Source organism: Myxozyma melibiosi (assembly GCF_037950935.1).
Source record: "Myxozyma melibiosi strain Phaff 52-87 chromosome Unknown BZA70scaffold_9, whole genome shotgun sequence".
NCBI lineage: Eukaryota > Fungi > Ascomycota > Lipomycetes > Lipomycetales > Lipomycetaceae > Myxozyma > Myxozyma melibiosi.
The window spans coordinates 5,758-29,199 of NW_027042923.1; the positions used below are offsets into that span (position 1 = coordinate 5,758).

The 23,442-nt window shown below is 49.7% G+C and overlaps 8 protein-coding genes across 8 annotated transcripts; 3 read left to right on the plus strand and 5 right to left on the minus strand.

Moving 5' to 3' along the window:
* Positions 1-10,090: 10,090 nt before the first annotated feature.
* BZA70DRAFT_305408 (uncharacterized protein) lies at positions 10,091-10,888 on the plus strand (the record flags this gene model as incomplete). Its single annotated transcript, XM_064914788.1, has 1 exon — positions 10,091-10,888. A coding segment is annotated over one exon (798 nt), but the record flags the coding sequence as incomplete, so codon positions are not given.
* Positions 10,889-11,154: 266 nt separating this feature from the next.
* BZA70DRAFT_281163 (uncharacterized protein) lies at positions 11,155-12,562 on the minus strand. Its single transcript, XM_064913076.1, has 3 exons — positions 12,148-12,562; positions 11,377-12,127; positions 11,155-11,355 (listed from the first exon to the last, which is right to left on the minus strand). The coding sequence occupies exons 1-3, from the start codon at positions 12,292-12,294 to the stop codon at positions 11,339-11,341; spliced, it is 915 nt and encodes a 304-aa protein (XP_064766999.1). The 5' UTR covers positions 12,295-12,562; the 3' UTR covers positions 11,155-11,338.
* Positions 12,563-13,888: 1,326 nt separating this feature from the next.
* BZA70DRAFT_268387 (uncharacterized protein) lies at positions 13,889-14,221 on the minus strand (the record flags this gene model as incomplete). The annotated part of the gene is made up of 1 exon (XM_064911157.1): positions 13,889-14,221. The coding sequence occupies one exon, from the start codon at positions 14,219-14,221 to the stop codon at positions 13,889-13,891; it is 333 nt and encodes a 110-aa protein (XP_064767000.1).
* Positions 14,222-14,439: 218 nt separating this feature from the next.
* Positions 14,440-15,070, plus strand: BZA70DRAFT_281168 (uncharacterized protein; the record flags this gene model as incomplete). Its single annotated transcript, XM_064913077.1, has 1 exon — positions 14,440-15,070. A coding segment is annotated over one exon (309 nt), but the record flags the coding sequence as incomplete, so codon positions are not given.
* Positions 15,071-15,167: 97 nt separating this feature from the next.
* BZA70DRAFT_281173 (uncharacterized protein) lies at positions 15,168-15,794 on the plus strand. The gene has a single exon (XM_064913078.1). The coding sequence runs from the start codon at positions 15,243-15,245 to the stop codon at positions 15,459-15,461; it is 219 nt and encodes a 72-aa protein (XP_064767002.1). The 5' UTR covers positions 15,168-15,242; the 3' UTR covers positions 15,462-15,794.
* Positions 15,795-16,724: 930 nt separating this feature from the next.
* BZA70DRAFT_290526 (PQ loop repeat-domain-containing protein) lies at positions 16,725-17,581 on the minus strand (the record flags this gene model as incomplete). The annotated part of the gene is made up of 2 exons (XM_064914215.1): positions 16,725-17,501; positions 17,561-17,581. The coding sequence occupies 2 exons, from the start codon at positions 17,579-17,581 to the stop codon at positions 16,725-16,727; spliced, it is 798 nt and encodes a 265-aa protein (XP_064767003.1).
* A 251-nt stretch (positions 17,582-17,832) lies between these two features.
* On the minus strand, positions 17,833-19,948 carry BZA70DRAFT_196794 (putative sugar transporter, high affinity). Its single transcript, XM_064910084.1, has one exon. The coding sequence runs from the start codon at positions 19,780-19,782 to the stop codon at positions 18,085-18,087; it is 1,698 nt and encodes a 565-aa protein (XP_064767004.1). The 5' UTR covers positions 19,783-19,948; the 3' UTR covers positions 17,833-18,084.
* A 497-nt stretch (positions 19,949-20,445) lies between these two features.
* BZA70DRAFT_196887 (major facilitator superfamily domain-containing protein) lies at positions 20,446-22,122 on the minus strand. The gene is made up of 2 exons (XM_064910087.1): positions 21,719-22,122; positions 20,446-21,662 (listed from the first exon to the last, which is right to left on the minus strand). The coding sequence occupies exons 1-2, from the start codon at positions 22,026-22,028 to the stop codon at positions 20,542-20,544; spliced, it is 1,431 nt and encodes a 476-aa protein (XP_064767005.1). The 5' UTR covers positions 22,029-22,122; the 3' UTR covers positions 20,446-20,541.
* Between the last annotated feature and the right edge of the window lie 1,320 nt (positions 22,123-23,442).

Sequence of the window (23,442 nt, forward strand, 5' to 3'; positions counted from 1 at the left end):
GGTAGCTCTTCATTGTCGCCGTGCTCAGCTGGACGGTTCTCGTTATTGTCAGAAGCATCGTACTCTTCGTCAGATGAAAAGTCATCCTCATCATGTTCAAGAAAATCGTCGGGGTCGTCAGGAGCGGGATAGAAGATGTCCTCTTCCTCGTCGTCCTCCGAAGCTGGACAGAGCTCGACATGATCAGCTGGACAGTTCTCCTGATTGTCAGAGGGCAGCGCATCATCGCCTTCATCATGATTGTTATCATCATGGTCAGGACCGGAATGCTCTTCCTCATCTTGGATCTCTTCAAAAATATGATAATCGGCTCTGTCCTCTGGCTGTGGACCCTTGGCAACCGCGTCAAGCAGCTTAGCCCACGCATGTTTCTGCTCATCCGAAAACTGATAAAGGCCGCGCCATGCTCTTTCCCTGGAGTGCTGCGTGCGAAAGAAGAACATAAGAGCTTTCTGCCAATATTCTTGTGACCTCTTGAATGACACAGTTGTTTGGTAAGGGCACAGTTCGCGAATGTTCAGTTTACCCTTATTATTATCATCCGCTCTGCTGCGCTTTGCCTCTGCGGCCAGATAGGTGCCGCTGTTCTTCAGGCAGTCCTCTCCTGCTTGTGCAAGAACAGCAAGAGCGTCCCAAACTGCACGCAGCTCTAGTGCATGACGCTCATGGTGATACTCCGATGATGCTGGATTGGCACGGCGCTTCAAAAATTCCGCAGAACGAATCTCCGTATAACTAGGAGGATGCCGTAGTAGTCTGCGTAGCTGGTTGTGATCTCTGCGGCCAATAACTTTAGGCCACTTCGTATGGATCAGCCAATCATTGGGTTCTGGGTCACCATCACCAGACATTTGCACAGACTCTGCAACGGCTTTGTTGTACTCAAGCATAGTCCGCTCCTCGTCCGACTTTTTTTCTTGCTCCTGCACGACTTCGGCGCTTTCGGCGCTGTCTGGGTCCTGCATGGGAATGACCTCAACGTAGTTTGACTGATCTTTGCTTGCAAAAAACCTTTGCCTGAAAATCTTCACGCACCCCCCCGCATACCGCTCGGCTTTGGTGCTAACCCCTGCCTCTCTAACGCCTCCATGGGAACCAGGGGAAAATGTTGCTCTATGTTGAGAATTCCAGTGCTTCTGAATCTCGCCTAAATTCGATGAAAGAAAGGCGGTGGCTGGATCTTCACAAACCGTGCACCTGTATTTATCGTTCTCCAATTCAAGCTGAGGAATCTGTGGAATAGGTCCGGTTGGCATAGTGAACTCCGCGATGGTGGTCCTCACAGTCGGCCATTTGTCGAGAATTTGGTCCTTAATCTGCTCCCGCACATTTGGGCCTCGAAGTTTGTGCTTCTTCAGCAAGTGTCTGGGAACTTCGTCAGGCATGACTGCGTGACGGCATTTCTTACACCCAATGAGTCTGTACTCAGGCAAGAAGTCAAAGAGCGTGTCGGCGGACATATTGTAGACCTAGACCATGGCATCGTTAGTCCTGAACCCTTGAATAGAAAAAACCACAAACACGTACAGATCACTTCACTATCGCTATACAACAGAGCGACTTGAGCCAGAGTTGAACGCGTCGAACAGCCTAGACGTGCCAGCATCGTTAGTCCTGAACTCTTGAGTAAGGAAGCATCACACACATACCGGTCAATATTCACTATCACTATACACCGCAGTGACTTGGACCAGAGAAGAGCGCGTCGAACAGCCTAGACGTGCCAGCATCGTTAGTCCTGAACTCTTGAGTAAGGAAGCATCACACACATACCGGTCAATATTCACTATCACTATACACCGCAGTGACTTGGGCCAGAGTTGAGCGCGTCGAACAAGCTAGACCGGAGCATCATTAGTCCTGAACTCTTGAATAGAAAGATCACAAACACGTACAGATCAGTTATCGCTATGACAAGTAGAGCCGGTCGAGTACAAGCGACTTGTGTATGTTTGGGGGCCAGAGTTGGACGCATCGAGCTGCCTGGATACATCAAAGGCCCTGCGCGTTGGACGGCACTTTCCAAGCATTCCTGGACGCGTGCCAGTCCTAAGGACGATAGGACGCGTACTAATTAAGACGCGTACTAATTCAAACACATAATTACTTTTGCGAGTGTGTGGCGGCTGGATCATGCTTGGCTTTCTTCTTAAACCGCTCGTTTGGCGTCGTCTTGGTAATCATCGGCTGCTTCCCAGCCAAATTGCTGCAATGGTCCATAGGCCGTACTAGTGATGTCTGATATGATCACATTCTTCTGGCGATGAGGCTTGCCTGTTTATATCTGGAGCTCGTTTAGCGTTGGCTTATCAATCACTGGCTGCCTTCCAATCATCGGCTGCTCCCCGGCCACGCTAGGCTGCTCCCCGGCCACGCTAAGGATCTTACGGCGTTGCCTGATCATGCCTTATCAATCACTTGGCTGCTCCCCGGCCGATGCCTGCCATTTGCGTCTTTGTTTACTTGTACTTGCTACTAAGTCATCCGTCGCGTCCTCCTCATCTGCTCTCTCTCACTCTTACGCTACATGGTTGAGAGTCGGACCGAATAAACCACTGGAACATGTCATCTTTATTCCGCGCTAAGCGCTCCCCAGCTGCTTACCAGCAATCCTCCTGGTTTCATCTTTCAAACAAACATCGATATCTGGTGAGTTCGCTGATCGTTATCTATGCGTCGACCGCGTCAAGATGCTAACCACCTTCAGCAGTCATCATCCTGGCCTCGAGTCTGCCCTTGCTTGAATCCACTGCTCAGTATATATGCGCCGACCGTGTCAAGATGCTAACCACCCTTGGCAGTCACCATCCTGGCCTCGAGTCTGCCCTTGCTTGAATCCACTGCTCAGTATATATGCGCCGACCGCGTCAAGATGCTAACCACCCTTGGCAGTCATCATCCTGGCCTCGAGTCTGCCCTTTTCGTCTTCCCAAGTATCAGTCGTCCAAACCAAGCATCGATATCATCGATATCTGCGGGTGAGTTCGCTGGTCGTTATCTATGCGTCGACCGCGTCAAGATGCTAACCACCCTCCAGCAGTCATCATCCTGGCCTCGAGTCGCATCGATATCTGCGGGTCCACTGGTCAGTATGCGTCGATCGCGCCCGAGTGCTAATCACCCAGCAGTAATCATCCTGGCCTCAAGTCCTTCAGCTACTCACGCCACTTCATCAACTCCTCCCCTCTTGTCAGGATACGTGCCCTTCGCTGGGTGGATGCTTAACTCCTTTGCCTTGACGATTCCTGTCGCTGCCAGATCGTCGCGCTTTTGTCTTGAGTTTGCTTTTGTCTTGAGTTACCGGCTTACTCACCACTTGCCTAGGCTTCCTGCTGCTGATTTCGTCAGCCACTGTAGTGTTTGTAGTAAATCTTTGTGTAATGTGCTCCCAGACCTTGAGAATGAGTGCTCCTAGCGAGATGAGCGCTCAGATCTTGGGACGACGATGCAGCATCGACGTCACTGATAAGGTTTATAAAACAAACTTTATCTGAGATTTTTCACACCACATCTGCTTTCTGCACTTTCTCTTCCCTCTTCATCTGCGCTTCTCCTCCCATTCCTTCCTGCTCTTGCTGTTGCTACGCCAGTCCAGGAGCTGCGTTTTTCTCGCACCTCCTCGTGAGTCCTGACGTGCTGATCTGCTTTTCTACGCCCAGCCGACGTTGATCTGGTTGAGTCCTCGCCTCCTGCCCTGCTCTGCTACGCCTAGCCACGCTGACGAACTCCTTCTCACTCTCAGCACACCTTCTCACTCTCAGCACACCTTCTCACTCTCAGCACACCTCTCACTTCCAGCACACTCTCAGCACAACTCCTGGTGTTCGCTCGACTCCCTTTGACTGCCGCTGCGCCCACCCCTCTTCGCCAGCCGCGACCTGGCCTCGGTCTATATATCTGATTGCTGTCTCTATATTTGAATATACTCCGTCGATTTGATGCACTATTCTCCTTGTAGTTCTTATGTAGTTTTTCGCGTAGCTATACCCCTGTTCTTATGTAGTTTTCCGCGTAGCTACACCCTTACTTGACGTCGGCCGCGTCGTTTAGAAGATCACTGGGCCATCGTCCTGCGCTCCTTTCTCCACTTCCGTCTTCTTCCTCTTCTCTTTTCCTTTCATAAATAGCTTTAGATTGTTCTTCATTTTTTCCGCTTCATTTTCCTCTTTTTAATATTTTTCTTACTTGTCTTGTTGCGCCTCTATGTCGACTTTAGTGTGGTTGTTTTCCCAAACTCCACTCCTCAGCAAAATCTCCCCCCTACACCCCGTTTTTTTGTTCTCATACACCACCTCATACCCCACTTTCTACACCTGCTCTCCTCTCCTCCTCCTGCTCCCCCGCTTCCCCCTACTTTTCCTTGATTTTTGCATTGATTTTTCGTTCATTTTTTAGCTTGTTTTTAGTCTACTTTTCACCTACGCTCGTCGCCTCTGTCTGCTCCTGTTGGTCGCGTTTTGTTGTTGTTTGTCTGATAAAGATCCGGTTATCGCATCGCATCTTATCTCCTCGCTCATCGCCGGGGTGCCGACGTCACTACGCGTCTACCAAAGCTTTGGGACTCCTGCGCTCTCGCCTCACTCGCTCTCGCCCGCTTCACTGCGCGTGCTCCAAGAGCGCTGCCTCCCTGGCCCGCTCTCCCTAAGCTTCCTCTCACTCTTGACCACTCTTGTTGACGTCCTCACGTAGTCTCTGGTCGTCGCCGGGATCGCCGCTCTCTATGTCGAAGAGCTCGATGTCGAAGAGTGCCGTGGGCGGCTGCACTCAAACTCTATCGCGTCACATTCCCCGCGACAGCACTGCCCCCCAGCAATGCGCTATCCGACATCCCGACTGTTTCGGCTTGGCAACATTCCTCCGAAAACCCCTCACCTGATAGAGATAAGGACAAGGACAAGTTAGATAAAGGACGGTCTCGCCGCCTCGTCCACCTCTCGCCCCATTCGCTCTTCTTTGCTCCGCCACTCCGCTCTCAGCGTCTTCGCTCTCCCTCGTTTCGTCGTCAAGCTCTTCGCTCTTCCCTCATTGTTTCGCCGTCAAGCTCTCCGCTCTCAGTGTGTGCTAACTTCTGGTCTGATTGTCCTCCTTTGCCTTTGTTTGTATCATACTACCGTCCTGCCAGATAAGCCCTCCGCCAAGGCCTCAACATGTCGTCAACCTCCCCACGCTGCTGCCTGCTCGCCTGGCTACTTCCACTCGCGGCGAGTGCTGCCTGTTCGTGTCAACTCGTCGATGAGTGCTGCCTGCTTCCACTCGTGTCGGCTCGTGGTGAGTGCTGACTGTCCGCGTCAACTCGTCGATGAGTGCTGCCGATTGCTCGCCCAGGCTCCTCACTCGTGTCAGCTCGTCGATGAGTGCTGATCCACTCTTGTCAGCTTGTGGACGAGTGCTGATCCACTCTTGTCAGCTGCGATCAAGAACAAGGCCTTGCCAGCGCTGCAAACCACTGTCTGTTTTACTACTCTATACTTCTATAATTAATAAATTGATAAAGACTGAATAGAACCGTGTAGCGAGCCTTTGTGTCCGGCTAATGGCTGACTAGAGACTGTTATAAAGACTTGTCGAAATGATTCTCCGGCTGATGGATGACTAATAAATGCAGACTAGAGACTGTTATAAAGACTTGTCGAAATGATTCTCCGGCTGATGGATGACTAATAAATGCAAATAGAGAATACTGTAGACTGTTGATAAAGACTTGATAGCGACGATGTCTAGATGATGACTAATAAAGAGAATAATGCAGAGCTTAGAAAAGAGATCCTGGGACAATGACACATAGAAAAGAGATACTGAGCCGATGACAAAACAGGAGATACTGAGCCGATGACAAAACAGGAAATACGCGATAATGACAGTGATAATGCCAATCGAAGCAGAGCTGGCAGGCGCGCCACCCCTACCCATGTGGGACTCCCCCCCCCCCTCCCACTTGCTCTTAATCCCCACCCCTACCCATGTGGGACTCCCCCCCCTCCCACTTGCTCTTAATCCCCCACCCCTACCCATGTGGGACTCCCCCTACACACCCCCCTCCCACTTGCTACCCTTCGTCTAGGCAAGCGGCGCAAACCTTAAGCGCGAGTCCCATAGAAAGCAAGTGGGAATACCGGATTTTCCGGCATTCCGCCATGCTCTGATACTGTGTAAGTGTACAAGTGAAAAGTACAAGTTTCAAGCCCAAGTACAAGTTAAAAGCACTAGTTAGAAGCACTAGTCTAAAGTACAAGTTAAAAGCACAGAAAACAAGTTAAAAGTACACAAAACGAGTTAAAAGTACAAGTTTGAGACACAAAACAAAAACACAAGTTAAGAGCACAAGCTAAAAGCACAAGCTAAAAGCACAAAGTACAGGCACCAGTTAAAAGCACAAGTTAAAACCACAAAAAACAGGTTAAAACGTACCGAGTACAAGCGAGGAGTACCAGGTACAGGTTCAGAGTACCAGGTACCGGTTCAAAAGACAAGTCAAAAGTACAAGTTGAAAGTTCAAAGTACAAGTCAAATGTGCATGTAAAAAAACAGGTTAACCGCGAGGTAGAAGTAGAAATCAGAGGCTAGCAGTGGAAAGCACAATTTAGCAGCAGAAGTAGAAAACAAGAGTTAAGAGTCGGAACAGAAAGTACAGGTTAAAAGTGGTTGGAAAGGGCGCTGCGGAAAAGCTGAAAAAAAGCCCAGAGAGAAATCTGCAACAGTTTTTAAAAAAAAAAAAAAGAAGAGCAGAAAGAGTGCAAAGAAGAAAGGAGATGCGCGACAGACGAGGATGATAAGAGGGTGGTGTTGCTCATCTGTAAAATAATACCTGATAACTGCTGAACCTGAAGTGGTTTTTTCTCCCCTCACCTCAACAGCCTAGACCTTTCCATCAATTCTATCCTTGTTCTCCCCCACTCACTCGCGACCCTCCTCCTTTCTTTCTACCGGTCTCTACCCTCTACTGCTCTTGTCTGATTTTTGCCGTTATTTTCCTATATTTGTTTCACTTGTTCCTCTCGAACTCTCCCTTCGACTGTCGCTTATCGCTATTTCTTCCTGCTTATCGCTTGCTACTGCTAACGCTCTACTTGTCTTCTTCCTCCTCCCTTCCCAGCCTTTCGTTCGACCTGCCTTATCAATATGTTGTCATCATGCTCCTCATCTTTCTCCTCATCTATATTTACCGATATTTTGAATGAACAAAATCGCTCTGCTCATGGGCCTGGGACCGCTCCAACTCCCTTCGCTGTTGGTGAGCCGCTTAAACCCCTCACTTCACTCTCTTGGTGGGCGCCTCTCCTCTGCTCCCTGCGCTCTCCCACTATTTAATACTTTCCTTTCCTTTCGTATATTCTCCATCTAGATCTTCTCAGAACTAAAGTAGTCCCCGAATTTTGTGAAATTTGGTCTGTTATTGCTTTTACCTAGTGCTCCACAAATCTTTACCTATCCGCCACTGTTAAAGTATTTCTCTAGACCCAGCCTCTGTCACGTGAGTCCTGATTGTGCTCAGCTCGCTTTTCTTTTTTTTTTACATCTCACTTTCTTTGCTACTTCCATCATCGCGCTTTCCTTCTACTTTATTGTCTTCTGCCTTCACACTTCCGTCATCGACCTTGACTCTCTCGCACACTCTCCACACCTTATCATTTCCTTGGCCCTTGCTTTCGCTTTTGCTATTGCTTTCACCCTCCCCTCTCCACCATTCAGAGTGCAGCCTCACACGACTGATGGCCCTCCCCGCCTTTGTCTTAGTTCCGCTATTGAGCTTACCGTGCCCTGCCCGCACCTCTCCTTGTCCTCGCCTCTACCCCTACGCTTCTTCATCTTTGAAGCGGCACTGCTTCTCTCACTTCTTGGTCCCTCGCTCGCACGCTTCTTCAAAGTCCTATGAACAACCCCGACATGACCCACTCTTGCGCTTCCTCAACCTCACCCAAGGCCGACACTGCCTCGTCTCACTCTCTCTGACCGCTCTCTTTGTTCTTGTCCTTCCACCACCCCGTCACGATCCGCCCTTAAGCTTCCTCAACCTCGACGCCGAACCCGTCTGCTCACGCCACCACTCCATTGTCCCTCGCTCGCTCGTATCGCTCTCACCCTCCTCTATTCCACCGTCTAGAGTGCAACCTCACAGGATTGAACACAGTCCCTCCTCGCATTTGTCTTTGTCCTCCTCTCGAGTAGCCACACACTGCTCGCACCTCTCCTTATACTCGCCTCTGCACTACGCTTCTTCATCCTCGACGCGCCGACACTGCTTCTCTCACTCCTTGGTCCCTCGCTCGCACGCTTCTCCATTGTGCCTCTCAATAACCCCGGCACGACCCGCCCTTGCGCTTCCCAAATCGACGCCTTGCTCTCTCTCTCCACTCTTCCTTGACCTTGCCTCTCCTCCTCACGCTACCGCTCTTTGTCCTTCGCTCACTTTTTTCGTTGTTGTCGTTCAACAACGCCGACACAACCCGCATTTGCGCTTCCTCAACTTCCTCGATGCAGACCCTGTCTCTTCTCACGCTATCGTTCCCTTGTCCCTTGCTTGCTCCTCTCGCTCTCGCTCTCACAAACCCTGCCCCACCGTGGGGAGTGTAACCTCACAGTACTGAACACAGTCATTCGCCTTTATCTTGTCCAGCTCTTGCACTTACCCAACACTCGCCTCCACCCCTACGTTTCACGGCTACGCCTTCGCTTCCACCCCCGCCTCGACCTTGACGTCCTTACGCTCCCTCGACACTGACGCCCTCCCTGCCTCTCATCACTCGCCCCCTTCCTTACCTCTCACGCTTCCGTTTTCCTACGTCTACGCTGCTGTTGTTGTTGCAAGCTCACCTCACTGACTGTGCCCGTCTACAAACTCCCGGCTGAGTCAATCTGAACGCGCTCAACTACATTCACCTGCATTCTCCCGCCTTTTTTGCCCCTCGTTCTTACGCTTCCTCAACCTGGCTCATCGCTCTTACGCCAGACCCCACCTTTACCGGAGAGTATTTTTTGTTTTGTTGCTCCTTTACTTTCTTTTCTTTATGGGGCTCGTCTCCTGCTCTTGACCTTACCTAACGCTAACGCTATCTCTCATTACTCTTGCCTACACTGCCCCTCAACGCCTCAAGCTGCTGATCAGCATCATCACCACAGTCGCCCATATGCATCCTCCAGCACTGCAGCTGCGTGGAGATTAGTCTGTTTTTGATTTCACTGTCCCTGTCCCCCAGATACAAGTCCTTTTCACTCCCTTGTCAAATCTTGAATAGTTAATGAATTTATCTATAATAATATACGCCCCAGTAGCGTGAGCGCGCTAGCCTTGCTATTCGATTTGCCTTTATAGAAACCCGCCTTCCCTTGAAACCTCCACAGCCTACACCTGTGCTATCTACTCACTCCTCTCCTGAATTGTTCAACGCTTGTATGCTCCAATTACTCATTCATTCATATCTGCTGAACGCCTACGCTCTTGTAATACCACTCATTTTCTTCATCGTTCCTGCTCGCTTGATGTGCTCTTAGCTCTCGTCACTGCATTTGGCTACATTTCTTTCAACGCACTTCACACTTTGTCCAATGACCAGACGCTCACACTACTTTTCCTTGTCTCAACCCTTACGCTTCCTTCCCTTTTCACTACAACGTTCCTTGCAGATTCCCATACCAGTCCACTCAAACGCTCGTCTTTTTCAACAGTCTGTGTCCTCGTGTGACGCGCTTTCTGACAACCTCTCCAGCTCAAGCGCGCACACTCTTTCAAACCCAAGAGTATTCCGAACTCGTCGAACGCGTAGAGCACGCTTGTCAACCGAGCCGCCTCAACACCTAACCGCGCTGCTTTGTTTTCTTGTGTTTCTGTCCCCTTTGTCTTCTTCTTCGGCTGTTGTTTGATGTGTGTCGCTCTTCTGTTTCCGTGTTTCTCTTCCTCGTTTACGTTTCCTCGACGTTGACACTGACGCTACCCACCTGCACCACCCTCCCAAAGCTCGCGAGTGATCTCTTTAGCTCCTTACTGCGCTTACTGCACACTTGTTGGCAATGCCCATTGAGCACGTTACCCTAAAGCTACACTTGTTTGTCGCGCTTTTGTTTTCGTTTCTTGTCTTCTGTACTTCAGCTTACCCAACGCTGGCTCTGCTCTGCTCTGTTGCGTGCTGTTAGTCGCGCCTTTGCCATAGTCGTCTGGTTTGTACCCTTACGCTTACCCTGCGCACTTACGCTTCCTCTCCTCACTCTTGATCCTATTCCCATGCTTCCAGGTCCGTCCAACTCACGCTTCCTAGCTCTTGTCTGGTCAAATCGCAACTTAACTTCTCGCTTCTTGTCGTTCCCACCTGCTGAGTGCCAACCTCCCTCCCGAGCCAGTGTTCGTAAGTGCCTCGAGCTGATCGAAGTTTCCGTTTCTTTCTTTCGTCCTTCACCCTTACGCTTCGTCGATGTTGACGCTGATACTGTCTCTTCATACCCTCGCGTTTACGCTTCGGTCTTTTCTCCTCCCATGCGTCGGTTCCCATACGTCTACGCCTTCTATTCCAGGATCAAACGAAATCGCAAACTCCCGGCTGAGTCCCACAGAGCGCGCCAAGTTGAAGGTCACTTGCCCACGTTGCCCACGCCCTTAAGGAGCGTTAAACTACTTTCTTCTGCTATTCTTTGGTCGTCGAGCTTTCGAATTTATTTCTTGTCCTCCGCCCTTGCGCTTACCCGACGCTTACAATGCTCGCCTGCCTACACTCATCCAACACCTACCCGACGCTACCTCTCCCTACACTCGCCTTTATGCCTACGCTTCCAAACCCGCCTTACTGACGCTTCTTCACCCCTCCTTCGACCGTTCACCCTATCGGCATTTAGCTGCGCACTTCTCAGCAACACCCCTGGTAGACGCGTCAAGCTGCGCCAAACTCTCCGAGAGCGCTGATTAGCACTTGTCAAAGCCGAGATCAGAGCGTCCACAACAATCTGCTGGTCGCTTGCTTCTACTCCTTTGACGCGCCATGTGTCTGCTGCTACTTTCGATGAACAATAACTCCTCTATCAACTGCTCTTCCTACTAGATCTCGAGAACGTAGTGAGTCCCAGTTCTCATGGGATTGTTGGAGCAGTGTTTACTATAAGGTATAATAATAATAATGATGATAATATATTTGATACAAAACAATGATTATACAAAAATCAAGAACGCCCCATAATACAATGCCGACAGCAGATGCTTGAGACAGGCCGACAGAAAGACAGACACACAGACAGAAAAAACAGATAAACGAGTGAGCGCGCGGAAATCAAAAGGATCAGACGGGTCGACAAGAGCTAGAGACGACACTCGTTGCGATCGTCCATGTGATGTTATCCTCCAAACCCATCCCCGTGATCAATCACTACTTGTAACTTCCGCAGAATCGAATTAACTAAAGGGGCAGCGTCTGTGGTCTCCTTCGCTACCAGACAAGCATCGTCGTCGTTTCACTGGGCGCAGGTCTGCATCTGCATCCGTGTCGGCGACGCGCTTGGCTGGATTAACCTGACTGCTCACAGACAAAGGAGATCCGCCAGCGCCTAATTGTTCGTTATTTTCAACTGGGGTCTGTTGATGTTCCGGGTCATAAGACCGAGGCGCGTGCTCTGGGTGCACAATGTAGAAAACAGCTCTCATCTCATCGTACAGCATCTGGAACATTTTGCGCTGACTTGGCGTTAAAATTTTGAACCAGACTATCACTCTGCACACCCGGAACATATTGTAATGATCGTTGGGGGATAAGGAGCGCTCCAATGCATCCGAAAACACAGTGAAGCCGCCGTGGGCATGGGTTCTTCGGTATCCATGTTCCGGAACGCTCTCAGCATATTCAGGGCAGACGAGCTCATCCTCAAAGTATGACTTGTTCAATGAAGGGGTGACGATAACACTGAGCTTGTAGCCGTTGCCGACTTGATCGACTCTAGCAAGGCTGCCCAAGAAACGCTCGCAATCTTCGCGCATGAGCGTGTTTCCAAGCAGAGATAATTGATGGTGTAGGAGAGCGGCGTCGACCCATTCTTGTCTGATCTGTCTGTGGTCGAGGTCGATCGTGAGATAGATGGAGTACCAGCGACTGAGATGATTGACACGCTCGTAGTCGCGCATCAAGGTCGTCAAAGCAGAGCCAATTGGCGAAGGCTGAGTCGACCATCTGCCACTGCAGTGAAGGGGACGGATTCGAACGAAGGGCAAGAACCGTTGGTATTTGTTGACAGAGACGAGAAGGTGACCGTGGACATGTTTTCATGAGTTAAGCGCCAGCCCTCTTTACTCAAAAGCCGCTCGGGATAGGGCGTGTTGGCCATGCGTTCCAAGGCCTGTCGGGTGAGAGATCTTTGACGGTTCAAAAAATCGTTCAAGACCAGTGGGAGGTGGAGTTCAAAAGACTCCAACGTGCTGTGTGAGCCGGGAGGGCGGAATCCGCCGAACGAACGAACGGATCAAGGGGTTCGAGTGGTCTATGACTTCGCGTCCTTGAACAGGTTCGTACGCTGGTGGACTTTCCGTGGGCGGCACAGGATCGAGAAAAATGGAAGAGAAAAGAAGACCAAAAACAGCTTGTTCACTATGAAGATCAAAAGGAGCCATGGTCATTGCGAGAGCCGAAGGTTGGGACGAGATGCTGATGAAAGGGAAAGATATTATGAAGCGGGGAGAGAGTAGGAAAGGAAAGAAGGGCGCGGGACGTACATTTTATAACCAGGCATAGCGAGCAAACAAGGCAGGAGGCCGCACATGGTAGCTAAAAATAAAGAGCAAAGAGTGGCTTCGTCAGGTACGGAAGGAAGGCCGTGATTGCTGTGCAAGCCGAAGCCTTGTTGACCGGAAACTAGCAAAATAGTCATTCTCCTTGCCGCCGGCCTCTCCTTTCCAGTCTCTTGTATTCGTAAAGCCGGCAACAATATATCCATACAGGCAGATTCGTTGTTTGAATTAAATCATGCACGATATATTATTGCTGCGACGGTACCTCGCGCTGTTCAAGCTGTTCTTGAACAAGAGAGAGTTGCTGGGAAGTGAGAGCATGGTCTCAGATAATTAGGGTTTGCCTTGTAGCAATCCCAGTCCCACCACTTCTTCAACTTTTGGCGACTTTAAGCACTGCTTTGCGCACTTCTGGAGACTTAGACCGGTACTTATGAATAATAATAACTTAAAATGAATCTTGATATTAGAAACCATTAACTTGCTAATGTCGCATCTTGAGCTGAGCGCTGAGGACACCACTAGTGTGAATTATTTTATGGCGCTCCAGATCACTGACAAACCTTGTGACATGCAGCTCTTCTCAGAATGTCATTGAGTATTGATGGATTTTTATAAGAGCAAAGGCTGGCGTCGATTAAATGCTGCGGTATTATACAGCGATCTACAAAGACGGCTACAGGAGATATAGATAAGGTGAAGGAAGCCACCAGCAATCAAATGGCATGAAGAGATGATCTCCACTGACTCCCGATATATTTAAAATTCGAATAAAGAGACAAAACGAATAGCAAAACCAAGAATCTAGAGACTGGAAGAAGCGATCAATCGATTGAGAACGACAGGAGCTATTACACACGCGAGAAACAAGCGGCAGAGCCTGAGAAATTATGACTCGTCTCCAGATCTGCGAGAGTCGGTATCTCTTTTTTCGGTTTTCGGCGGGATAAAAGATAAGGCTGATCCACAGAGAAGGATGGAGGGTATTCCGAGTTGGTACTTTGCAGAGGCCAAGGATTAAACATTCAGTGACGCCCGTACAGCAGGGAGAAGGGTGCAGACAGACAGTAGCGTTACTTCTTGAACAGATACCAGCATCTAGTTCGATGAGATGACGTTAGCAAGGGTATCTTGTACAATGGCATATGACAGGGATACAGTCGAGGTGGACTACTTCTCTCTTGACGTTGGCTGCTATACAGCGAAGCCTTGACAACCAGCGACTGAAAATCTTTTCCAGAAAGCACGACCATAGGCAGTCTGAAATAAAAACCCGGACTCGATCCTGCGATCCATCCGTTGCCCAGCTTTGATGTGATCTTTCCGTTGTGCTCCGCTGTCGTAGTGTTCGTCGCGATCGCGGGGCGGATGACGTCCGTTGTCTCCTCCCTCGGCCATCGAGTTACTTTGTGATAAAGAGAGCGAGTGAGGAGGTGTGCGTTGGATTCGGTCGGCTATCGTGCTTGAAGCTCGCAGCAGCACGTTGTGATGCTCCAGAGATCGTGTTTTCTTCTTGCCGCCAGCCATTGTTTGGGTAGGGAAACGGGGAAGGTGGCTGCTGAGGTGACAAGTAGTGAGCTGTGAAGAGGAATGGGGATGAATGGAATGAGCGAAGCCTTATGTGTTGACCATCTGTGCCTTGTTCGAACAAGGGCGGCCTTGTATCTGAACTGAGTTTTGTAAAGACGGTTGGAGATTGAACAAAGAGATATCTACACGAACCCCTGAAATAATGCAAGCGAGCTTTCGATGACCATCTCTGCTTTTCCAGTTGCGGCTCCAAACGTTCAGGAGAGCTGATACCCAACGAGGGAGAACAGAACGAGCGCTACTACTACCACTACTACACTACTACAACACTGTGTCGTAGCGGTAATCAATCACGTGACTATGATTTAACAGGTGACAAAAGCCTTGTTGACCTCGGAACGCGTCTTTACGAGCAACAAGGTCGCCCGCCTTTGTTTGAACAAGGCGGCAATGGAAAATATAAAGTCCGCTCTCCCGCCGCTCTCTCTCTTCTCCTCTTCTTCCTCACCTCTCACTACTTCCAGAACTTCAGCAACACCCACCCTTCCCGTGCTTTTCAACAATGGTTTTCGGCCAGAGGGGAGCACGCCCCTCCTGTGCATCGCATACTGCTGCTGCGTTCTACATGCACCGTCGCTGCCGACATCTCCCTACATACGCGCAACCGCGGCTCGAATCTGCTTTTGCGGGCTATCCGACGACCGAGAGAGGCTACGGACGCTCTCAGCCCAGCACTTGCTTCGCCGCCCACGACGACGACGACTTGATCCCCGAAGTGATACAATCCCCGGTCTTTAACGTGGATCTCTCTCGCATCCGCCTCAACGACGCCCTGATATTTCACGGGATCGACTTTGTCTACGACAACTTCGCCTCTCGTATCGACAAAAGGCAACATAAGGACCAGCTAGGCACCGGATCATCCTACGGATTTCTGTTTTTAACTGCCTATGATCGTGCTTTGTTTATAAAGATTTTCAATCGCTGGTCAAGGCTTCGCTACAATAGCGGCCAACGTATGTATATGCCCTTGTTAGTTTTACTTGCAACTCTCCGACTGACCCTTGTTGCACTTTCTAGTCCACCCTTTCTGCAGCATATATATCCACCCTGGAACGAACCAGAAGAGTCCTATACTTCGACTACTGTTCAGGCTAATACCCCAACATCCGATGAGAGAAGTGGTCTACCCCTCTTCGTTTCTGTCTTATACCCATTGTACAGGAACCCTTGCTGAAGTCATCTCATCGCACCACATGTTGGTATCTGCCTCAAGAAGTAACCCACCTGTCTGTCTGCACCACCATCTTCCCTGCTGTACGGTCGCCTATGGATGTTAAAACCAATGGCCTCTGCAATGTACTGCTCGGAATACCCTCTCTTTTTTTCTGTGAAATAGGGTTATCTTTGATCCCGCCAAATACCAAAAAAAAAGAAACAATCACCTAATCGCGCAGAGCTGGAGGCGAATCACTCACTGGGCTCTGTCGCTTGATTCTCCCGCGCGTATATCACGCTTTTCAAATCCTCGTCGGACCCCTTTCCAAGTCTTTTCAGTTTCGTTTTTGCTTTTCATCAATATTATTACCAACGGGTTGTCACTAGGGATAATCTCTGAACCGCATTTGATTGCTAGTGTCTACCTTTTTTTTTTTTTTTCAAAAATCGCTCCTCTCCTGTAGAAACTTGTAGATCCCTTGACGCACCAGCGTTTCCTCGGTACTTCCCTATCATCCATCATCCATTCATTATCAATACTCACGAATCTCGGCGTTGTCGATTACACTTCCGCTGGAGGCTCATGGCGCGCATGCGGCTCAGGTCTGGAGATTGATTGTCGCTAGGAAATCCCAATCTGATTCTTCTCTGCTGACGCTGTCATTTTCTCATGGCTACTTACTTAAAACCGTGCAAGATTCCTGCTGGCTAGTCGCTGCTTGAGATGAACCTCTTTCTGTACTTCACGGACTAGAATTGAAACCGCAGATCCTAGTCTCTTCCCATTCGCGCAATGACTTCCTTCTCAAACTCCACCTTCAACGCGAGTCTGTATTCAGACTTCCGACCGAGCTATCCACTAAAGCTCCTCTAATCTAACATTACCGACTACCACAAAGGTCCCAGGAACCCTTTATCCGATCAAGGTTGCGGTTCAGGCACAGCCAGCATTCGGTTTAAAGGTCTCTTTGCACACGTTGTTGGCAGTGATCGAGTCCCAAGAGATAGTAGCCGAGAGTAAGCTCTCAGAGCTAAGAGAACAATGGTTTACATCATGTCTTGGGTTGCAGGGAGCTATCTATTTATCATCTTCTAAAAACTCGAGCTGATCTGTAGTGGTCGGTCGTGGGAGTAGTGGGAAGAGTTCATATGCGTTAGTGCAGTAGTATTACAGATATCTATTTACAAACACGGCTCCCAAAGGTAGAGAGAGCCACAAGCGATCGGATGACATAGGAGATGATTCCTGGTGACTCCCGATCTATGCAGAGTGCCTCTGGCCTTATCCTTCAGATTGCCTGGAAGCCGACAACTCGCGATCACCTCCCACCTTACTCTCTTTCAAAGCGTGCTCTTCGTCGTGAGTGGTCTTCTCTTTGTGGCGACCGATCCTGAGCCACCATACAAAATGGGTGAGAACTATTCCGGCTTCCATTAATGGATCGACGAGGTAAATGACCATACCCACGTAGTCACGGTACCCTGTCGAGCCGTCGGCTTTATCCTGTGGAAACCAGAGAGAAGCAAATGATAGAAGAGCACCAGTCGCGTCAATGCTGAGGAATATGAGAGAGATGCCGATGGCTTGTCCATGGTGTTTCGCAAGCTCAAAATATGGAGGCACAAGACCTCCAGCAAGACAGACAGCAGCAAATATTCCAAGCATCAAAATCGGCCAGTAATACGGCGAAGGATCTGATTTGTAGTGCGGCGAGTTACGAGTCGGAATCGCTGCAGCGACCTGAAGCCCAGCTCCTATGATCGACGAAAGGAAGAGGAAAGCAATAGCTTTTCTGGCAGAGTAGCCATTTCCATAGTAAAGGCATTGAGCCCAGGTAATCAGACAAAGGGCAGTGAAGATCTGCGGCTGCACTTGTAGAGCAATATCAGAAGACTGTGCTATAAAATACATGCCATAGAATACGCCAGCAGCCGACCACAGAATCATCATCGATACCGGGAAGCCATCGGTGGATTTGCGTCGATAGTTTTTCCAGATCTGGGGAATAAGCTGAATGCACCAAAAGACTGTCCCGATTGTTGCGAGTATTGTTGCTGTCTGGTAGATAGAGTTAGCTGCTATACAGCATAGAGCAGGGAAGTAAACAGCGATCATACCTTATTATTTTGAGTAGCCATTAAATCAGCTGTATTTGATAATCGAATATCGTAACAGTCTACATTGAAGATCTATCATAGTTATACAGGAAGAAAACAGAACAGAAATCAGGATAGGAATATGAAGGAGGCCGCTGTTTAAGAGTTCAGCGCAGGAGACCATCAGGCCGAGCCTGGGCCGCACAGTGACATCGCAGTGACATCGCAGTGACATTCTCTCTTCATATATTAGCGATCCCCCGCTAAACTAGCGAGTATGTCGGATCTTTGACAATCGATTGCCCTTGATACCCTCAGACATGATATATATTGTAAGAGCACGCATTTGAGAAGATTTGAATGGACAGTCAGGGTTGAGCCGTCTGCGCGAATGCTGGTCTACCCATCTCTACGATGCTGGAAACCATAAATTCGAGACTAATGAAGAACGCGCAGATTTATTTTTTAGGGATACGCCTTACACAACAAACAGTACAAATCTCAAGGCAGTAACAAATAACAAACTAAGACTTCCCAGAGTAGGATTAGACCTCGGTATGCGCAATAGAACCCTTCTCATAATTTGAGCCAATGACGTCACGAGCGCTTGGCAAGACCTCGTTAAACATTCCCAAATCGTGCCAGATTTTGTCCATGCGTTCGAGATCCTTTCTTCCCTCTCCAGAATCATCGTGAAACACCTCATCCATTTCTTCTAGAGTGCGCCCTTTGGTCTCGGGTACAATGAAGTAAACGTATGTGGCTCCAGAGACACAGAAGAGTCCAAAGAAAATGTAAGTTCCGTATTTCATCGTTGCCAGCATATCGGAAGTAGCCATTGCCACGGCAAAGTTGTTCAGCCAGTTGGAAGACGCGCCGATCGAGATTCCCTTTGCACGGACTCCCAACGGAAACACTTCTGCGACGACGATCCAAGCTGCGGGACCCCAGGAGTAGCCAAAATGAACGACAAAGAGCCACACAAAGACCACTGCAACCCAGCCTGCAGCCTTATGTTGATCCCAGACACCGTCGAAGGAAGCTGAGATGCCAGCGATAACAAAGTGGCAGATCGCCATACCAATAGCGCCGCAGACGAGAACAGGCTTGCGACCGAGATTGTCGATATAGATGACTGCGGGGATTGTGGCGAGGAACATGACAACTCCAACAACTCCCGAAGCCAGAAGCGAGACTGAGTTACCGGTCAGGCCGAGATCCTGGAAGATGAACGGGGCGTAGTAGAGAACGGCGTTGATTCCAGTCCACTGCTGGAAAAGCATGATAAGGACCGCCACAAGCGTTCGCTTGAGAAGGGTTGGGCTCGTGAGCAAGCGGGCATAGGCGTGGAATCCAAGCATAAAGTCGGATTTGAAAGAGTGATCCTGATACTGAGGAAACAATCGCTGCGAGGTCTCTGTGTCGAAAACACGCTGTGCTTTAATCTCGAGAAACTCAAGAACAACAAGCTCGGTTTCAGCGTCTGCTCGGCGAATATGAGCCACAGTCTGCAAGCACTCTTCCTCGCGACCGACAGACATCAGCCAACGAGGAGACTGCGGCATGAAATTCATACCAACGCCAAGAATCAACGCCGGTGCGATTTGAATGCAGATAGGTACGAGCCATGCAGCGTTGGACTGGCCGTCGCCCGTTCCGCCGATGAAGTTTGTACCATAGCCGATCCAATATGCAATCATAATTCCGGCAGTGATAGAGAGCTGCTGCAAGGCCACAAGAGCACCACGGATCTCAGCTGGAGCAAGTTCAGCGTTGTAGAGAGGAACGATCATTGAAAGAGAACCGACACCCAAGCCGGTGATGAAACGTCCGCCCAAAATATAAGATGGTGCCTTTGCGCAAGCCTGCACGATGACACCGATCACAAAGACAAACACGGCGACATCAACGCAGAGCTTTCTGCCGAGTTTGTCGGCAATGTATCCGTTCGCCATAGCTCCGACCCAGGCACCGAGTTCCAGAATGGCAGTAAGTAGACCGCGGGCGGTTGGGTTGCTGATTGATTCAGGGTGAACCGTCTTCGCAAAGGATGACATGTTGAGAATCTGGCCAAACATTCCCTGGTTGTAGCCGTAGACAAGTCCGCCGAGCGAAGCAAAGACAGCGATGGCGAAGATCTGGCTGTTTGCGACGATGCCACGGATACCTCTTGGGCCAGCGAGGCGTAGACGCCGGCTCGAGATCTGGTTGGGGATCGCATCACCTCCTGCAGTTGGTGCCATATTGGATGATGATAAGAGTTGGTAGGTTGTTTGAAAAAGCAGCAGTTTGCCGTGTTCATTATGACGAGATTTGACGACTGATATATAAAGCTCTCTGGGAAAAATAGTGGGGACCCCGCGTTTTTCCCTGCAAACATTTTAACCGCTCGGCGCGACATTTATCCGTTTCACAGTGAACATATTTTAGTTGTACGATCATCTGAGACGGACCGGTGGCCCAGTTCCTTGGCGACCGGCTGTTGTTTGATCGATACCTTGGTGGGCGGTGTGGAAGTGCTGCAGTTGATCGGACGGAGCCGCAGCGCAAGAGGCCGTGATGATTTGAACTCCTTATCAACTGCACGGCAGCTGCTGCTCGTCGTAGTGCGTCAAAAGAGGTGCATGATGGCGTCGGAAACAACGACAGCAAAGCTGATCCAGACAATGGGCAACTGATCTCAGGCTAATTGTGATGAGAAGACATATTTTATTGGGTTCTCCACTCCAAGTTTCACTCCGAGGCAGCGGATAGAGTTTATAGAGCAACACAGGCACACCACATGATCCACAGATTGAGACAGATGACATAGTTTATTTATTGCATATCTTCCTTCTAATTGTGGAAGAGACGGTTCAAACTGGCATCTGCGTTGCTGGGTGTGCCAAGGGTTTTACATGTGGGTTCATATTGGGTCAACTCGCTGGAATAATAAACGCCGGTTTTAACGCAAACAAAATCATTCTATTCATTCAAATATCTATGACTAAACCTCTAACTCCTCACTTTTTCTTCAACAGCACGAAATCAGTCAATATCAGTCGAGCGGCCATCGCCAGACACGCGCCGCCAATCATATTTGCAGATGTGAAGATTGCCATGCCCCAGTACTTGCCATGATTAGACGACTGAATAGCACCGGCAATGGGCGAGCCGACCAGTGTCGCGAATGCCGTGAACGCGTTCACCATTCCGAGACGCGCTCCCATCTCACGCATGGGCGAGATCTCTCCGATGACGGCTTGCCACACTGTTAGCGCAGCACCGGAGACGAAACCATAGACTGCGGCGAATGCTATGATTTGCGGATGAGTCGTGATTGGGATCCAGAATGCAGCTGCGAGAGTGCCAGTGAGGAAAGCGGATAGGAAGAAGGTGTTGTATTTGCCAAGCTTGTCGGCGACAATGCCTGGCAATATACGTCCGAATGTGCTGGCGCCGTTGAGGATAGACGACAAATATGACGCGAGATCTGGCGAGAATCCATTTGCCTGACCGAAACTGCTGAGATAGTTGACCGGGACATAGGCGCCGAGCATAACACAGAAAGCGGACAGTGCTGTGAGAGCATATGGCGTCCACTTGAACGGCGAGATGTAAGTGTCATAAAGGGATACATGGCGCTTGCCAGGTGGCTTGACGCGCGTGGTGACGGTCGCGCAAGTGATCATTGAAAGTCCAAGGACAAAGAAGCCCATCGAGCGAACACCCCAACCGAATCCAGATCTGGCCTCGATCTTACGGAAAAGAATAGGAAGAATGACACCACCTGTCGAGGCGCCTGCTGTCGTGATACCCATTGCGGCTGCACGTCTCCTAACAAACCATCCACTGACGGACGAGAGAACCGGGTTGAACAGCAAGGTAGCTCCGAAGCTCGTGCACAGACTTTGGGCGAGGATGAGCTGCCAGTACTTTGTACATAGAGAGGTCATCATTACACCCAAAACCATCACCAGAGCGCCTGGCAGCATCAGTTTCTTGGGGCCGTAAACGTCGTACATTGGACCGATGACCAATGCTCCGAAAGTCATAATGAATGTTTGTATAGAGGAAATCCACGAGATCTGAGATGTTGAGTAGTCTTTGAGAAGAGTCTCTTTGTAGTACTGTTCGAAGACGCCTGCACGAGATACTATTAGTACATCGCCTTGCAATATTTCTTCAAGAGAAACCTACCCATGACGTTGACGAAACCAAAGGTCGACATAGTGCCGAAAAAGCCACCGAGGACGCATAACCAAGCTCTCCAGCCTCGATCGGGACGGTATAGCTCATGGGGACTCAGGATATATTCATCAGAGTCCGGACTCTGGTAGCCATACTGTGGTGGGAGGGTGTTCACTTCTTCGTCATCTTCCTCAATTTCTCCGGTGATGACTATAGAGTCTAGTTTCTCGAGCTCATCCGGGGGGGTGAGATGAGGACTTGAGCGCGTGCCCTCTTTTTCGGTTATTGTGACGATACCGAGATCTTTGCTGGCCGACATAGCCACTGAAGAGTCAAGCTCGTAAACAGTCGAGGTAGTAGTCGGGGGAGGAGTACTTTCCTTAAGATAGAAAGTAATAATTCGGCGGCCTGGTTATAGCGGAAAAAACTTAGAGCTCTTATCGGAAAAGCGCTGAGCGAAGATTGGCGGTTGAGATGAATTCAGGCCGCAGAAGTGGTCGATGCTATGCTATATAGACAGTCTAAACAGCTGTATTGGACTCAACAAAAGCCCCGATGAGCAAGAGTACATAGGAGACGAGAAGTAGCAAAGGAGTCGGATTGAGATAAGAGATAGAAGAGCAGGCAGGCACGACAACCTGCGGCGCGTGAAGATGGCGCTCAGGATAAAAACTAGCGCGGGCGCATTTCCGAAGCATGTCGCAAGCATTACGTGATTGCACCCGAGCTCCGAAGCTCAGTCGCGCAACGAAGTCGGCCCTGAGCAGAGGATTGATTGTAGATCGTGTTTCTATTACAACTATATAGATACACTTCTCTGGTAGAAAGAATACTTGGCACAATGCAGATTGAGCGAGGGCCAGCTGAGCAGAGCCATTGTAGCTCGAAACTCTATCGACGCCGCAGAATCCAGCGTTGCTTATCGCGAAGACGCGTTCAACGGATGGGGTAGATAACAATATATTATTGTGAGCGTCGACTGATACGACAGATAGGGGATTTCTATCACTATACTATGTCTTGCAAAGCTTAGCTTTGTTCATTATTTCTTGTGATTGCTTATTCGAGAAGCTTAGCGTTTGCTGGAGGAGCGTAGGTTCGTGATGGTGAGAGGCCGGGAGGTCAGAGTCAGTCACTGTAAGGCCGGATATGCGCTAATTGTAGAGCTTCAGGAAGCGCAATGATATTGTTAGCATCATCATGGTTGGATGCTGGACTTCTGAGCAGCAGTGAGCACGCCGCAGTGTGGAGCAGGCGGGCAGCGACAGATGACATCAGTACGTAAGCAGTATTGTATCATGTGACCTGGAGTAAGCACAGAGGGAAAACAGGGGCTTGTAGTTAATCTGGGGTCAAGGCGTCTGGTCTACTGAGACCAGGACTTGCTAGGATACTTCGGCCTGGCAATACACACAAATGATATGTCGCTGCACCGAGGACTGTGTTGTTTCGGCTCGGGTTGAATGATGTCCACTAGTTCCTTCCAGCTCAGCATCGCCAAAGAACTCTGCCGAATGATATTAAATGCGCGCATACAGCTCTTGCGTGAAGCAGAGTGATTACTCGAGCGCAGTGGAATATGACATAATAGACCTCCGCAGTTTCAGCGCAGTTTCAGCCTCGGTGCCCGTGAACCCCGGTCGGCGGTCTCGGTGGACACAAGCCCCGGTTTAGGCAGTATACGGAGTAGAGAGTGCGCGACGATGTCAGTGCAGGCGTAATCAGGTCCACCG

What these genes read in the sequence shown, in the direction of transcription:
- BZA70DRAFT_281163 (XM_064913076.1), bottom strand. Translation starts at nt 12,294, where the DNA reads ATGGCCAACACGCCCTATCCCGAGCGGCTTTTGAGTAAAGAGGGCTGG.
- BZA70DRAFT_281173 (XM_064913078.1), top strand. Translation starts at nt 15,243, where the DNA reads ATGTATATGCCCTTGTTAGTTTTACTTGCAACTCTCCGACTGACCCTT.
- BZA70DRAFT_196794 (XM_064910084.1), bottom strand. Translation starts at nt 19,782, where the DNA reads ATGGCACCAACTGCAGGAGGTGATGCGATCCCCAACCAGATCTCGAGC.
- BZA70DRAFT_196887 (XM_064910087.1), bottom strand. Translation starts at nt 22,028, where the DNA reads ATGTCGGCCAGCAAAGATCTCGGTATCGTCACAATAACCGAAAAAGAG. An exon ending in TGGTTTCGTCAACGTCATGG is followed by an intron (nt 21,663 to 21,718) that starts GTAGGTTTCTCT and finishes TATCTCGTGCAG; the next exon opens with GCGTCTTCGAACAGTACTAC.